Source organism: Nelusetta ayraudi, unplaced genomic scaffold (assembly GCF_046127955.1).
Source record: "Nelusetta ayraudi isolate G7.1 ecotype Tasmania unplaced genomic scaffold, CSIRO-AGI_Nayr_v1 ptg000002l, whole genome shotgun sequence".
Classification (NCBI taxonomy): Eukaryota; Metazoa; Chordata; class Actinopteri; order Tetraodontiformes; family Monacanthidae; genus Nelusetta; species Nelusetta ayraudi.
The window spans coordinates 5133470-5150308 of NW_027466052.1; the positions used below are offsets into that span (position 1 = coordinate 5133470).

At 47.4% G+C, this 16839-nt stretch overlaps 1 protein-coding gene across 1 annotated transcript in view; it reads left to right on the forward strand.

The window, feature by feature from the left end:
* The window catches only part of neo1a (neogenin 1a), a 150732-nt gene that overhangs the window by 49128 nt on the left and 84765 nt on the right, over positions 1 to 16839 (forward strand). The window contains exon 2 of the mRNA XM_076025287.1: positions 2236 to 2559. Within this exon, the coding sequence (XP_075881402.1) occupies positions 2236 to 2559 (324 nt within the window). The remainder of the gene's footprint in view (positions 1 to 2235; positions 2560 to 16839) is intronic.

The window sequence follows — 16839 nt, forward strand, 5'->3', positions numbered from 1 at the left end:
AAGCTAAGCCCTCCCCTACTGCTTCTGTGATAGGGATAAAAAGCCGCTAAAGGCGGCTGCTTTGGCTCCGATAGGACGCCGCAGGACCTTGGGGCCCCTCTCTGTTCGCTCCTCAGAAAGATGGAGGGGGCTGGAGAAGGTCTTTGGACTGGAAAGGAGCCAGGCCGGAGTCTGGAAGCGCAGTCCGGCAGACACACCCACTGCTCGGGCAGCGCAGAGCGGAGATGATTAAGCATGCCACAGTGCCTCCGGTCTGCAGGACATCTTCCCCCCACCGCTTCTCCACTCTGGTCTCTATCCATCTGTCGCGCACACCATTAGTAAAAAATATTTGCCGGTGTCGCCGCACGCTGCCCGGCGTGCACGCTCGGCTGCTCTAAATGCGGCGATTCCTCTGAAAGCAGCTGCTGGCTTCCGTTAAATTCAAATCCTCCTGCATATTCAAATGTGTCGCGGTTGAGTAACCGAGGCACTAAAGATATGGTATATTTTTACAACCCACCTTTATTTATTCACTTCTGTCCCCGACATGTTTCTCCCAGAGGGAATTCTCAATATTAATCGCGATGTATATGAGCTGCTGATATACCATGCGGTCCAGGTATGTTTTGCTACCCGGCAGATTTGCATTCAGTCGGCGGCGGCTGCTCATATATTTCCATCAGATCTTTAAACAATCCAGTTCCAACAGCAGCACGGCAGCCCAGAGAAATATTTCCAGCACGGCTAAATGCTTTGGCTTTCGATGAAGAAATGACGTTAACGTAATTTGGGCTGCGTCGGCCCAAGTGTCCATTTAGTCCAGAAGGAGGGCACTTAGTCCCTCCTCTCTACCTCCATCTGAGAGCCGGTGCCGAAGTGTTTGAACAGCATCATTGGAATGCTGCTCTCTTGTGCACGCGGCATAACATATTCCGGCCATTGTCCATAATCGTTTGTGCTCGCTGGAGGAGTAAGTGCACCGAGGACAGTCGGACATACCGCCACCCGTACGCTCTCCTGTATTACATTTCTTCTCTCCTCGGATCTCACACCGGGGACCCGGGGACCCGGCGCCACGAGGCAGAGATATTACCTCCTCCTCGTTAAACGGCCGAGCCACTGACGTGGCGCATATCTCTTTCGCTCTCCCGCTCCTCTTCCTCTACCTTCGCCTCCCGCCTAACCCTCGGAGACTTGCCATTCCCTTGTAGGAGAGCAGGCATACTTTAAACTCAGTTTAACATTCAGCCTCTTGCTTCGCTCCATTCGTTGCATTATTAAAATACCTTTGTAGCCTCTTAATTATTTTTCCCAGCTTCCCCTTCCGTTCCCTCAGAACTGATAATTGGTGTTATTTATCTAAACAATACCACTGCGCGACTCTTAGGTTTGGGCGGCTTGAATTATGCATGAGGGCGAGCGAAGGCAAAAGCAATTGCGCTAACTCCGACTTTGACATCTTCCATGTCGCTGCAATGTTACCGTTTATGTGCAATAAAAGCACCCCACGCCCCCCTCACACAAACACTCACTCACACACACATACTCACGCACACACACACACACACACACACACACACACACACACACACACACACACACACACACACGTTTTCATCTCCCCGTAATGTACATATTGTTGAGAGATGTGATTAACTTGCCAGCGAGACGGGGTGAGATTTGTCGGTTCCTCATGTCCAGTCCCAGTGGGGCTCGTGGTTTCATAATAAAAAGCCGTCTTGGAGTCTTGAGGCTAGACTGAAATGATAGAATGAAAAAGAGGGACATTCGGCTCGGGAAACATTTCATTGACTGTTTCCAGCTGTCGGCATTTTCCCCGTGCCCCTCTGACCAATGGTGCCTTTTGTGTTGCGATTCCAGTAGATGTGATCCTGCATCTGCCGCAATTACTCTGTACGCATTGTCATCCACTTAGCTGTTTGCAACCAACCCCCAAAACGTATATGTTGTGACATATGTTGACGACGACTAAGGAACCAAGGTCCTTATAAAGCTTACAGTTGTGATACGGTACGGATGGATCTGGCATTAAATTGGCTTTTATATATTTGTGTGTGTGTGTGTGTGTGTGTGTGTGTGTGTGTGTGTGTGTGTGTGTGTGTGTGTGTGTGTGTGTGTGTGTGTGTGTGTGTGTGTGTGTGTGTGTGTGTGTGTGTGTGTGTTGATTTGCTGATCTGGCCAAATTGTCCGTGTCGCGCTCCCAGCTAAGGTCTCCCCTCTTCTTCCTCTCAGGTTCAGCAGCGCAGCCCTTCAGCCCCTTCTGGTTCACCTCGGAGCCCCAGGACCTACTGGCCATCCGGGGAAACTCGGCTCTGCTCAACTGCTCGGCCCACAGCGACACAGCCACGCCGGCCCGCATCGAGTGGAAGAAGGACGGCACCTTCATGAGCCTGATGTCCGACGAGAGGCGACGCATCCTCCCCGACGGCTCGCTCTTCTTCACCCACGTGGTCCACTCCAAGCACAACAAGCCCGACGAGGGAACCTATCAGTGCGTGGCCACGATTGACAACCTGGGCTCCATCTCCAGCCGCACCGCCCGTCTCTCCGTGGCAGGTAAGATTTATTGGCGTCCAGCCAATAGAATTTTGCAATATCCTTTTGCTTCCTGAACCCAGTTTTCATGAAGTGATTGATGACTCGACAGAAGGGATTTGACCAGTTATTTGGGAAAATATGTGCTTTTTTGCACTGGTGACGTGCGAGTCAGGGCAGTGTTAATAGTGAGGATCGCTTTCATTTCGCTAGTTTTCCCACCAAATGATTTTTCATCGCACAGAATCGGGAACAGAATCCTGTCATTGGCCAGAAGCACTGAAACCTTCATGGTTTGGGGTTATTCAGCTAAGATTTTGGGAGCATGAAGATGAACGTGTTTGTTTAACGGTGGAACGTTGCTTGGGATTTTGCAAATGCACGTCTCTTCACAACACGGTGTCTATTGGAAACTTGCAGAGACCCCATAGCCTCAATATTCCATCTGAAAAAGTTAATGATAACATGAGCATATGCTGTATAAGAATCACTGTAGAAAGGCATTTGACTTGAGCTTGTGCTACATTTCACTAATGACTCAAACATAACACTTTTATTAGCATTTTTCCAGTAACCTAAACCAAATACAACCACTATGCACATATGTGAATAATTTCCCTTTTAATATCGGTTGAGAAATCCCTTTCAAAAAAACAAAACAAAACAAAACGCCCTACACGCAACATAAAAATCATGTGACCAAGACAACCTACCCACTCTGTGACTATTTTTACCTCATCTACTGACCTCACAGTAAGAGCATGTGCGCGCCATCATGTGACCACTGCAGTTGTGTAAACGCTACAAAGCCACTTGGCTTGATGTGCTTGAATTCTACAGATGAGCCTTTTACACGTTTCCCTTCGCCTCACTGTAACCTGAATGCATTGTCCCACTAGATGGACGCTTTCCCTATTGTCTGTTTTTTTTTTTCTTTTTCTTCTTTTTTCATTATTAGTCCGACAATGTGACCTTGCTCCGTGTGAGAACAGCAAGTGATGTGGGATTATTAGGTGTTGTGAGTCAGGTCGTGCCTCCAAATTCAATTTGCAGCCAGAGGAGCCACAGAATGCTTTCACCGTCTACTTTCTGCACGGCGGAGCCCTGCCAGCTTTTAAGGTGCTCAAGAGAGCTGTGGTGTTGACAATGGGATCGTACAGTGTAAGCCTCTCAGCTACCGAGTGCCTGTCTGCCTGTGTTTCTCTTCCCTTCGGGCCCCTTTCAATCCCAAGTTAACACGGCAGCGTGCATTCGCCGTTCCTAGATTGAGAAGATTTCCCCCTCCATTCCCCGTGAGGTCTGTGGTCCAGATTAGCCATGTGACGTTTTCTGCTCGTGGAACTGCAGATGGCAACGACTCTTTACTTCGGATGTATTCGACACCAGTCGGTCGGCCTTAAAAAATTTGATCTATAAAGGATCTAAAATTACATTTGAATTGTTTTTGTTAAATTTGGATGACACATATATTTATTTATTTATTTCTGCTGTCAAATTATAACTTGACAAATCTGCCGTTTAACAATGCGATATGCATCTGGTAAAACAAGTATCACAATGCATGTGTGCACATGTTTAGTTTCTTGCCACTGCAGTTGATGTTTGTTGAAATTTTAATGGCCTCAGGTATTAAACTGCCATCTTAGTTGAAGGGATTCTCAGCTGTTCCTAAAGTTGCTCAAGCTTCGGTTTGGCTTGAGCAGCAGTTGGCCCAGTGGTCAAATATAGGCAGGGGTTAATGCACCAGATTCCCGTAGCATGATAACAAAAATGTGTAGATCTGTTTTAAGGTGAAACTGTGGAATGTACTATTTTGAAACTTCAGTGGAAACTGTAGACAACCTGTTGTAATTGTAAAAAAAAAAAACTGTGGGAACGTTTAGCAACACCAGGTTTGGTTAAATTAAATAATATAAAATAATACTACAAATAATGATAGTAATTTGTGCTGAAAACAGTCTGAAAGTATCCTGCACTTTCTGGAGGGGCTGAAATGCTAGGATGCTAAATGTTTCGACGCTGTGGTATAACTCGGACGCAGTAACTAGTGATAGGAAAAATGAAAGAAAACAAGTAGTTGACATGTGAGGTTTGTAATATCTTGAGCGCATCCGTAAGTCTTTTTTGTTGTTGTTGTTGTTTTGCTAGCAGCCGTGCCGCTGAAGCCCAGTGTCACAGTATCATGCGGAGGCGGCAGGATTAGTTCCCGAGAGCGGCTTTGCAATTAGCAGCCGCGCCGCCAGCGGGGACCTGCCTGGGTCGACCGTGACGGGACGTTAGATCCAATCAATTCCTACTTGAAGTCAGGAGCAGGTGAAATCTGTCAGCTTGTTAAAAGCCGCTGACGTTCTTTCCCCGCCGCGGATATTCACGGCGAGGCCCCCGACACATCAATCCGCCATGCGTGTATGATTCAGCGTGGGTTGATGGCGTCTCCAGCTGGCTGGCAGGTGGCCAATAAAGAGGTTAATTGCGGCGCAGGGCGAGCGGGCCATTAGGTCCGCCGTCAGACCCCCAGCCAAAGGAAGGGTGCGGCGGGGTGGGCGCGACCCCCTCGGAGGTAATGACGGAATGAGTCACGGGTGGCTGCCGTGGCGAGGGCCGTCTCTGACACGTCGGTGGGATGGATGGCCGGGAGAGGGAGCGGCCGCACGTCGGCCCCAGCGCTCTTCACCCAGCCTGCAGGGTCGACGCACATTCACGTTGACCTCTTCCACGGGTGCAGTTCGTTAAAAAGAAGAGTAACGAGTGATGAGTGTTGCAGATTAATATTACAGTAAGTTGGGCATTCATGGAATAAGTGACTTGCGGTCTAATGAGAGGAGTTTTTTCTTTTTCACTCAGTCTCTGCTACAGAGGCACCTAATTGGATGAAACCAATGCTAATTGTAAAGGGTGGGCTCTCCCACAATGTAAAAAAATAAAAGCAATATTTCAAAGAATTTCTACAAAGTACAATTGCGATTTGCAGGTATTTCCAGCGCAAAAGCCGTAATTCTTGAAAAATCTCGTCCCGCGACATTTACGAGAATTAAGTTTGTTTTCGTTTGTTTGCTGTCAAGAATGATTGTTATATTTTTCTTTTTGATTACTAGTAAAAAATATTCTGTTTCCTCCTCCGTCCAAACATAACGCGCCATTTTCACTTGAAGTGAACTGGTCACATGACCACGAAGTTTAGGTGTTTGTTTTTTTTATTGCGATATTTAGGTTTTGCGCAAAATTCTATGGGAAATGGACACGCAGCTTTTGTCTTGCTTTGTCATGCGCTCCGCCTCCGTGTGGTTTGGCCCGTGTGCGTGCACGCTTGTGTGTCTGTGTGCTACGGGGAGGGGATCTGTCGGGGCTCCATCTTCTGTATTCTGTTTGACTCTCTGTCAGTGCAGGAGGAGGAGGAGGAGGAGGAGGAGGGGACGGGAGAGAAATTATGGGGCCAGTAGTGTGAGGGTGGGGTGGGGTTGGGATTGAGCGGCGGCGAGGACGGCCTGCGCGCGAAGCGAGACGCCGGTAATGAGAAAAGGGGTCTCGCGCAGCATCTCTCCTCCTCTTGCCGGCCAGCTTTAAAGACTGCTGGAGGTGGTGAACCCCCCCCCCCCCGGAGCCCCTGCCCCGCCCCTCCACACACTCACCCACCCAACGCTGTTCAAAGAGGGAAACCCCTAAATAAAGAATACGGAGAATCCCCTCCACCCCCAGCCATTGCCTCTTTGTTCCCATCTGACCCTCTGGTTTAATGTCTTCCATTCAAACATATTGGCCTTTTCCCCCTAATCGCTGCTCTGCTCTGCAGTTGAACTTACCATTAATAAGAATCATTTATTTATTTTGGTGTCTCCTCCTTCTTGTCCGGCCTCCCCCGGCCTCACCTGTGTTGCGCCGAGCGCACCCCGCCGCACCCCTCGCCACCTCTAAACGCCGTCACGTGCCACGCGTGTCGCCTCATATTTAAGCGTGCTCATCCTTTGATACAGCCAGACAGCCTTGAAGGATTTCAGGGTGTCGGCACATTCTTTAATCCCTTTTTTGATGTATTTTAATCTGTCCCCCCCCCCACCTCTCTCGCTCTCTCTCTCTCTCTCTCTCTCTCTTCCCACCCTTTTTTCGTGACGGTGCCATGTTATTGCTCCCCCCCAAGGACATGACAGCTTAAAAATGAGTAAAAGGATGATGCCGCCACTGTTGCACAGCGAGTCTTTGTGCCGCCGCTGCCAGTCTGCGTCTTTGTCGGACATGTTGTTGATTCGCCAGGTTGCCATCTTTTGCGAAAACGTGAACTGATAAAGACTTTCACGTCTGTTGACGCTCGTCTCCTTCGGGTGGAAGGTGATTGTCTGCGTTTTTGGGCGACGGCTTAAATGCGGCATGCAAACAAATGATTAAAAAAAAAAAAAAAAAAAAAAATCAGTCCACAATTCAGACCCCCAAACAAGAGATTTAGACGTCCAGTCAAGGAATTTATACAGTTGGGCAGATGCATTTATTCGGATGACAGACTTGCAGACGATTAAATGAGACGGCGGCGGCGTGTGATCAAGGTTGTCAAAAGCATGAAAAGTCGAGAGTGGAAGCAAAAATAAATTTTGAAGGTGAAAGCAGAACAACATTATTTTAGCTTGGGCAAAGTTAAAATAATACAGGACACAACTCTGTTTTTTTTCAAATTTTCTTTTTTTAAAGATAAATAACCGGTATGTGTATGTATACACGCATATATATTTATGTATATATGTGTGTATATATATATATATATACACACACATATATACACATTGTATTTAAGTATTTAGAAATCAATGTACATTTGAAAAATAGAATTGTTTGTAGCTTGCTACCCATTTGTTTACATACATATATGTGTATGAGAATAATCAATAAAACATCTGAGTCCAACCACAGCAAGACATTCAAGCTGAACTCTGACTGAGCAGTTAGTTTTCACGCTGCCATTCCCCACGTGTTCCACATGTTTCCAGGTTTTCCTTTCTCTTCCTTTCTTTCTTCATCGCCTCCCTGTCCTTCCCTTCCTGAAAACCTCTGGAAAGCCCCGTTTATCTTTTCCTTTATGCTCGTTGTCTTTTCCGCCGTGTACTTCTCTGCCTCCCGCACACACACACACACACACACACACACACACACACACCCTCCAGTAATCACTCATTTCGAAGCCCTGCGATGGCTGCGCGCGAGTCATAAAGTGCCAAGCGGGCAAACAAGCGGCCATCAATCTCGCAAACAACGACCAGTGACACCCCCAGAAAGAAATACACCCTCCACCATTAAAACGTCCCCCGATAAACTTCAATCTTTGCGGCGAGCGTGTTGGTCGCTCAGCCGGCCCCACCTGCCCGAGTCCTCCGTGTGTTCAGCGTGCGGCGGCGGCGGCTGTTGTCCTCGATTGTCTGAAAGCCGACATTCTAAATGTCACGTGATGCATCTGCAGAAAGACAATACGGCGCTCCAAACAAACAACGCTGTCATTCTGAAGCCTGTCACACAGTGCCGCTGCTTTTGATCAGTGTTTACACTGGTGCTGTCAAGGCACGCCTGCCTGCGAGCGTGAAAACGTATTTTTCTGTCTTTTTTTTGTTTTTTTGTCAAAGCATTAAATTGCAGCGTCGCAGTAATTATCGCTCATCTTATTTATATATTTATCGATGCGTTTTTAGACGACGCCTCCGTCCTATCAGGTGTGCGAGCGAGTCGTCGCGTCGAAATCGACAGCCACACAATAAAAGCCAGCAGACGTCCTGGTGTAGGGGAGGAGGGAGCGCGCGGGTGTAACGGAGAAGCTGGTGATCGCCAGCCGGAGCAGGAAATGCAGACGCCAAGACGTCGGACTTTGTGTTGAGAGCAGCAGGGTAGGAAGGGTTTGGATTGTGGAAAAGTGATAAATAATGTCACCAGTTGTACAGTTTGTGACGGTGGCGCCCTGGTTACGAAACCAAGATATTTATTACTGTTTTAAATTTAATCCAAGAGGCGTTTCAATGAAACAACTTTTACGTTGGCCAAAGTCAGGATCTTTTGAAAACGACCTGCTTCTAAAGCTATTCTAGCCTGGCCACTGGTGTTGGTCCAATCATCTGCCAGTGGGCTGATCGCACTTGGCCTCATTGGCTGATACCTGCATTGGTGCATCCGAGTGAGAAAATTCCTGCTTGCAAACCTGCAAAAGTAGCGGCAGATGAACTGGATCTTTGTTCTCCAGGCTGGATTCTGTGAGCCCTGCCGGCTAAATGCGATGTCAGCGTGACCATTGGGCCGGGTGGGGTGGGTGACCACTACCCAGATTTTCCTCCATCCCTCCATCCCTGGCAGAACGGCTTTTGATGAAGCGGAGAGACGGGAGAAACCTGGCCGAGCTCCACTCCAACCGAGGAGCATCTAATCTATCATAGGTTGAGCGGAAAAATAAAAACATATAGAAGCCCCTCGGGGTATTGAGAAAAGCAAGTAGGTTTGTTAGTATGGTGGGGGGGGGGGGGAGAGAGGAGGGAAACACACATATTTAATCTGCTGTTGCCAGCTGCAGAGATGAGACTTTAGAGGATGGAAGGGAGAAGGAGAGGAGGGGGAAAAAAAGTCACTTTGAGGAAAATACGGCTGGAGTGCGAATGTGGGTCGGATCTGTCTCCCTGTTTTGCTCAGGAGGACGTCAGCGGGGGGTCGGTTTGGCTGGAGGTGGATGACAGACTCCATTTTACGTGCATTCGCTGCCTGATTAGGTCCTGTGGGTGGGAGTCCAGGCTGATGGAGACGCTACTATCTCCGCTCTCCAGACAGCGCACTGCCAGGTGTGTGTGTGTGTGGGGGAACACCCATGCGTCTAATTGTCTTTGTGCTGAACGTGACGAGCCATCTTTCAACGCGAGCCTCCTTCGATCTCGCTGTTTAAAGGGGGGGGGAGCGGCAGCGAGACAAACAGGGCTGCTTTGCACACCAGTGAGCAGCTTCTGCCGGGGTGAGTTTGTTTTCGAGGACGGCGCCGGCTAATTTTTCCCAGTAGGGTTCGGAGATGTGCGCGCCACCAACTGCGTTTGCCTCCACACACACACACACACACACACACACACACACACACACACACACACACACACACACACAACGGCGGTGGCGGCTGCTTCATGTATCCCTTGTGCGTTCTGCGCTTTTCTTGGCCACGTCTTTTTTGTACAAGATGCAACGTGCGCAGTACCAGAAGTGGCCACTGGCTGGCCGATCCGAGGATAAGCCATGTTCGTCCCCGCTGAGCGAAAAAGTTCTCACGTATGTTGGTAATAAAGATCCTTTTAAATGCACGACAACAGCACAGAGGCCATTGTTCTCCTTTGTTTCTACTTTTGGTTTGTCGCGTGTTTGACCACTAGCGCTAGCACGGCGCAGCACGACTCACTGTACCATGTGGCACGATGACAATAAAGCTTTCTGATTCTGGTGACGAGCTCCACCCTGCAGTGCAGGGTTGGCTGGTGCACTTACACCGAGGTCCGGCTGCTGGAGACGCCCCTAAAGTCTTCATGTACAACTGCTGTTTCAAACACTGCAGCCAAACTCTTCCATACATTCATAAAACAAATTTTTTTTTTTTTATTATGGTGATACTTAGTTGTGTGTGCTAAACCATAATAGATTCAACAAAACGTCTTGGTTTCTAGTGTAGTTTCTTTAAAACAGCCTATGTTTAGTGGTTTTACACGGAATTTTGCACACTTGGAATTCTCACTTTTCACTTTCAGTTCGACATTGGAAATGGTTTTCATTAAACACTAAAATGTTCCCCCACTTGTTAATAGAATCGAATAGATGTACTTGGATGTAGCTAAGCACATTTTGACGGATTTCCGCGCGCTCATAATGATCTCATTCAAGATCATCATTTCATAAAAGGGGTTATAATGGAGTTCAATGAAGAAACGATTTAGTGACCCCAAACATTTTAACGGTAGTGCATTTATATATATGGCGGCCTCTGTGCACTTGTGTTGTTGCGGGTACATGCGACATGTGCTACCTCGGAGATTTAAGACTCCAAGGCGACGCGTGCCCCCGCACCTCGGTGTCGTTGTGTGCGTCACGTTAATCAGCCTGAGTGTTTTTGTCTTCCTGCCGTCTGCTGTGAAACACCTCGGCGGAACGTGACTCGCATACGTTTTTGGGGGAAAAGCAACCCGGAATTTTCCATCGGCTGTAGTGCAGAGCCCACAGAGACTTACCCCCTCCCGTCCCAGACAGATTCCCCTAATGTACCTCACTAATGTACTTCATTAGCGTTAATTAATGTGTCACTTCGTAAACTACATCAAAAGTTATTTCCTCGCATCAATTAAGCGAAGCAAACAAGCCCGTGCGTAGCGGCAGGTCAATTCGGAAGCCGCGCACGTGTGCGTGCCTCACCGGCGGCCGTTAGTCAGCGATTGTCGTCCTCTCGCTGTTCGCTTCGCCCCGTAATGACGCCGCTGCTCTCCCGTGTTTCTCTGGCAGGCGGCTGTAACGCCGTGTTCGCCGCAGATGAGCAGCTCTGCATTAAAAGGGAACATAAAGTCGGAGCCCGCAGGAAAAACACTCTCCTCTCCAAAAAACGATTTCTGCTGGTTAATTCCGACCCTTTGAATTATTCAGTTTTTTTTTTTTTGTTTTTTTTTTGGGTCCCCAGGAATGTTTGGGTTTGTGTGTAAACTGTGCGTCACCCTGGAATAAATGCCTGAGCAAAAAAACAAACAAGCAAAAAAAGAAAAAAAAAGAAAGGAAAGGCGACACTTTAGTGCAGCTGCGTTTTGTTAGTTGGATTCCAGCACTTCTGGGTTTTTTTTTTTTTTTTTTTTTTGCCATTGTTAAGTTTGATACTGATTAAACCAGATTCAAGCCTTTTTAGTGCAGAGAGGAATTTAGTAAATGTGCCCATTAGGGACTGAATTCTCCAAACACAAGGACAATATTCTTGCCCAAGTGGTTCCCTTCAGTGGATTCTCTCCTCAGGGAACTGCAAGTAGCCACTCGCTCTGGTAGATGAAAGAGTTGGATTGTACTCCAAATATTATTTTTCAAAGGGATCTGCGTTTTTTTCTTTCTTTCTTTATGGAAAGACATTGTAGTCTCGACCAGAGGAGCGAGGCGTATCTCAAATGTAGCGGGTATCAGAAATAGTTTTACAATCCAAAGGTTTTTCAGGTCCTGCCACAACCACACCATGACAATTTGTTCCCAGAGTTTCAGATGAAACATGTGTTTTTCGTTCACGCTTCATCTGCAAGAGCTGAGAAGCAGGAGAAAGGAGAATGAACCCCACCCCCACCACCCTCCACTTCATGCTGCAAAGAGCGGTAGGTAAAGTGACAGTCCGACTCGTGTAACTCAGGCGACGGTGGCAGCTTTGACCCGCGCTGCCTCCTGCACCACTGACTCCGTCGCCCGGCCGCCAAACCTTCACAGCAGCAGTGGTTCAAATGCAGAAAGCAGGAATCCCGGAGGCAGATCCGCTGAATGGATGTCGAGTCAATATGAATATCCCAGTATTACTTTTGATGCATCATCCCGACAGAGTGCGGAATTGATGTTTCCCCCCCCCCCCCACTGATGGACTGACCGGCAGTATTGTGCGGCTCAGTTTGTCTGCACTGTCACTGTTGGAGCGGGATTATTTTAACAATGAAAAGTCAAAAAAATGCATACAGGTAATTCTTTGGTATTGTAATATTTATTGTAGGTTAAGTATTGTGATATTTTTCGGGGATCCTGCCATCTCGGGCGATTCCGGCTCTTCACAGTCGGACAAAGTCAAACCCGCTTGCAGCAGCGCAGGAACAAGTTGGTCTCCGTGTCGGCGCCGCTGCCTGTTGACCCACATGAAAGTCGGCATGGAACGGCAGTAAGTGCATGGAAACGGAACCAAACTTTGTTTTTTTTTTTCTCATTTTATATTTTTTTCACGCCGTCTCAAAGTGGGAGTAGTTGCTCCCTGCAGGGTCTTTGACCTCCCGCCGAGCGCCGCCTTCAAAAGCGGGCCAGCGTCCTGCCAAAGGACAGTCTGCCACTCTCGCAGCTTCCCTCCATCTGCATGAAAGCTCCGCCGCCGCTTGTTTATCTCCCCTCGCTCATTGACATTCACCGTCCACGTCGCCGTCCTTGCCGAGCGGCAGATAGAGACACCTTCTCTTCAGTCGGGGAGCATTGTGCTCCGACACGTTGCCACTCTTTCTTTTTTTTATCTTGCCAGCGCCAGTTGGCCAGTCGGGGCACACCAGGCAGTTCGGTGGGGTTTTTTTGTTGCTTTTTTTTTCTCCCTTAGTTCGAAGCCCCGTGTCTCAAAGATAAATTGGGCTTCATAGAGCTTTTGAACCCTAAAAGGGAACCGAATCCCGTGTCTTTTGTTTGATGTCTCTCTGAGCCTCTGGGGAAATCGTTCTTAAAGGCACCTCGGTGTTCATCAGGCACTCCAGGTGGGCGCGAGGGGAAGGAAAAAAAAATCGAGGGCAAAATTGTTTTTTAGTCAAGACTGTGGCTTGTCCTTAGCGATTGACAGTCAAGGCCACCGGCTTTAGGTTCTGTGAAAATACCTCCCAAAAACAAAAAAAGAAAAGCCGCGAGGCTAAATCATCTAAACACGGACGAGCCCTTGAAGCCTCCCTCCATTTGGCCGACCCCTAAAGCCTCGGCTCTGCGTCAAGACCAATGCATATTTATTGGCAGCTACGGTTTCAGATGTCATCTTCTCTGCGAGGGAAATGTGATTGGCCGGCGACACAAAGTGGATTGCATCCTGCTACTTTAGATGTAAATAAAATATGTTTATGCATATTTTTCCTCTCTGCCCAGCTTGTGCTGAGGATGCAGAAACACGGCGCAACCGGGAGTGTTTTATTGCACGATACACACACACGCACTAAAAAAAACAACCCCACCTTGCTGTGGGCACAGATGGAGTCTAGTGAAGGAACTCAAAGTGTGAAGTGCTCAGCTGCTGAGCATCTTGGTTTCTTCTGGCCAGAGTCCTCAGGCGTTATTTAGAAATTTCTTTATTTTTCTGACGGCGTTACGATGGAAGTGGAGATGTGGGACTTCATTTGCAAGAGGCGAGCTGAAGGTCCAAGGGCCCGACGTCTGGAAAAGAATTTCCCGGCACCTCACTTTCCTCGGCCGCGACTCCCTGCTGAGAGGATTTTTATTTTCTCAAACATGTTCTATGCAGGTCAGAAAATGAGAAGACGGATACGAAGAAGTGGCGCATTTTCCCTCCCAGCTTCCCATCCACCCCCACCCTCCCCGTCACTGTCGATTTATTGGTCTTTTTAGTGAGGATGGAAGGATTTTCTTTTTTCTCCCTCCCGGCTCTGATTCACAAACATTAATGGAATGTAACTCGCATTCATTTAGTTGCTTTAAACCCAAACTCACTGCACTCAGCGTCAGTTTTGGAGTGCACAGCACGAATTGATGGATGAGTTTATCGTTTCTGAGCATTTTGCAGAGTGAAAGGACTGGCTAACTGGAAATGAACATACAGGGCCACCGTACAGTAATTGCCCGTCATGCCGAAGTCGAGTGTTCGGTTGGGGCTGCTGGGACCTGTTTTTTCCTGCCTGGTCACAGGATCAGAAGGGCCAATGTGGCACGACGTGTGATGTGTGTGAGATTGGGAAGCAGCGCAGTTATGTCTCTTTTAGTTGGTGGGTTTCCATCTCAATGCAAAGTGTGAATCGCTTTCCCTTCAAGTATGTGGAGCAGGAAAACATGACCAGTTCGCTCAGGCGGCAAATCAAAAGGTGGCTGCATTAGAAGGTAGAAGAAGTAGAATCTGTGAAGATGATACTGGACTGGTGGTGGTGTCACAAACAGCAAATTGTTTTTCGGTTTATTTATTATTTATTTATTTAATTATTTGATGTACACTGGCACGACCAAAACAAGTTCCTATGTGTTCTTTAAAAAAAAGTAATCTGAATCTGAATCTGAAAGCTAATAACATGGTTGTGGTTGATCCATTTTTGTATTTTCCACTGGTCCATTTTTCTTCTCCATGGCCTGCTGAGGGGAAAACTAAATGATTTTCATCTTTTTACCCAGCGCAAGCAAAATTTACTTCTTATTTTTGCACGATTTCCTTTCCATTGACCAAGTCCGATGCAGCACTCAAGAATGTGCCTTGAAACTGAGCGACGGAAACCCAACCGCAGCCCAGTTCAGGCTTAGGGCTTTTCTTTCTCTCTCTCTATGCCGCGGGGGCGTCGGATTCCGCTCATGTCCGTCTTTTGTGTGTGCCGCAATACACACACGAGATTCTGGGCCGGCGTTGGATTCACCGCGGTGATCCTGATGAGGCTGGATCGATGATTAAAGGAAGTCTTGTCCCTGTAAAGGTCCCCCGCTGCTCGCGCTGAAACGCCGGAATTGCCTTTCGCGCCATCGTGATGTCGTCTTGGAAGGAAAATTCCTCGTCCCTGAGGGGGCAATTTGACTGACAAAACAAAAGGAAGCCCCCCCCCCACTCCCCACCTCCTCAAAAAAAGAATAATGGACCAGTGAAAAACAAAACAGCACTTATGTAACGCAGTGTATTAATATGTGCATTATTAAGGCAAAAGGTTTGTCCCATTTTCAGGTTTTTTTTTTTTATTCAAACTTTTACACCAAAAATGAAGCAAGACAATAAAGTCATCAGACACAACAGCTGGTCCAGGACCAGTGAGCAGCACTGCACATGTGCAGGATGAGTGCGAAGTGTGATTGGAGCCTGCAGAACATCAGCACAATCTTCTCAGCAGCAGCCTGCTGCGCTCCGGGGCAGGAGATGAGCATCTCCTCTGTTCTTTATTCTTCGCCCTTTATGCACACATCATTCTCACACATTCTGGATTGTGACAGTCAGTGTTTTTTAAATCATCTGGCCATCCTTTCGGTGCCTCAGCGCTGCATAATCAAAGCACGGGTCCAACTTCCTGTTAGCCTGCTTGCAGCAGTTGCGACAAGAACTTTGTCTTTGATGTGGAGAAAATGCTCCCGCTGTGTGTGCTGTACGGCCAGTTGGAGGTGCAGAGACACGGGAATTATGTGCATGTGAATTATTTCAGCATTCTGAAGTAAACCCCTAAGTGCTATACAAATACACACAGCCAGGAGACACAATCATATTGTCAGCACAGAACTAGTTCTGTTGGAAAATGTAAGAATGAAAAAAAGGATGGGTATAATATCCCAACATTTATTTATGTATTGTATTTGTTTAATGTGAAAAAAAAACATCTGTCAATTGTCAGATAGAGAATATTGAAAGAATACAGTATAAGATTTTTTTTGTTTTTTGAGAGCTGCTTGACTGCTAGAACAAGCTATGACCAGTATAAACATATTTAAGAATCCCAATGACTCATGACAAGTCTGCATGCAGCATAATCTGAAAAGGCATTACAGTGTTGCTGTTATCTGTAAATTAAAAACGGTATTGGAAAAGTGAGGATGAGAAGGGGAGGGAGGGGAGGGGGGAATCCTTCGAGATGATCAAACACCGCTGAATATGATTAAGTTGGAATTGAAAGTGGGATTAGCTTCCCTCCTGCCGGACACACGGTGTGAACGCCACTGTTCTACTCTAGGAGATTCACAATTAAGATGCAGCAGATGCTGGCGAGGTACGGAGGAGGTTCAGGCTGTCCAGGTTCTCGCCTCAGTCCCGCCCACTTCTCTGCCGACTGAGTGGATCAATGTTAAATGGCCCCAGCGTCCACACCGCAACATACAACAACATATAAAAGTCATGGAAATGTGAAACGTTGCATTGAATATGTATAAAAGACAAGAGCGAGTTTGCCGGGGTTATTTATCTTGGTGTAAACACGCTCTGCTGTCACAGCTGCAGCTCTTAATGTCATGAATCAGTTGTCAGATAAGCATCGAATTACTTATATTTATTCCTTCAACATTGCATTGTTACATGATGGTGCTTCTGCTCTTTCCACACTGACGATTGGCACTCTGAAAGCATCGCTTGGCTCATAACGAGCAGTCGCCAGCGTGTTCTTGACATTTTACCGACGATAACTTTGCCAAAAATAATCCTCTTAATAAAGTGGCTGTTAGCTGCTGCTTCTGTCACTTAGAAAAGCTGTTTCCTCGTGTTTCTCTGCATTTGCCTGTGTCGTCGTCGTCGTCGTTGTTGTTATGCTTGTGTTTTATGTCGGAACTCAAGCAGATGAGGAGAAGAAAATTCTTTTTGGCTGTCGCCCGGAGTTGGAAATCCACCTTCAGTGATTTTACGAGACTGGTGCCGACCTGTCATCAGTTCGCTTTGGCTCCAAATCCAAACACTGG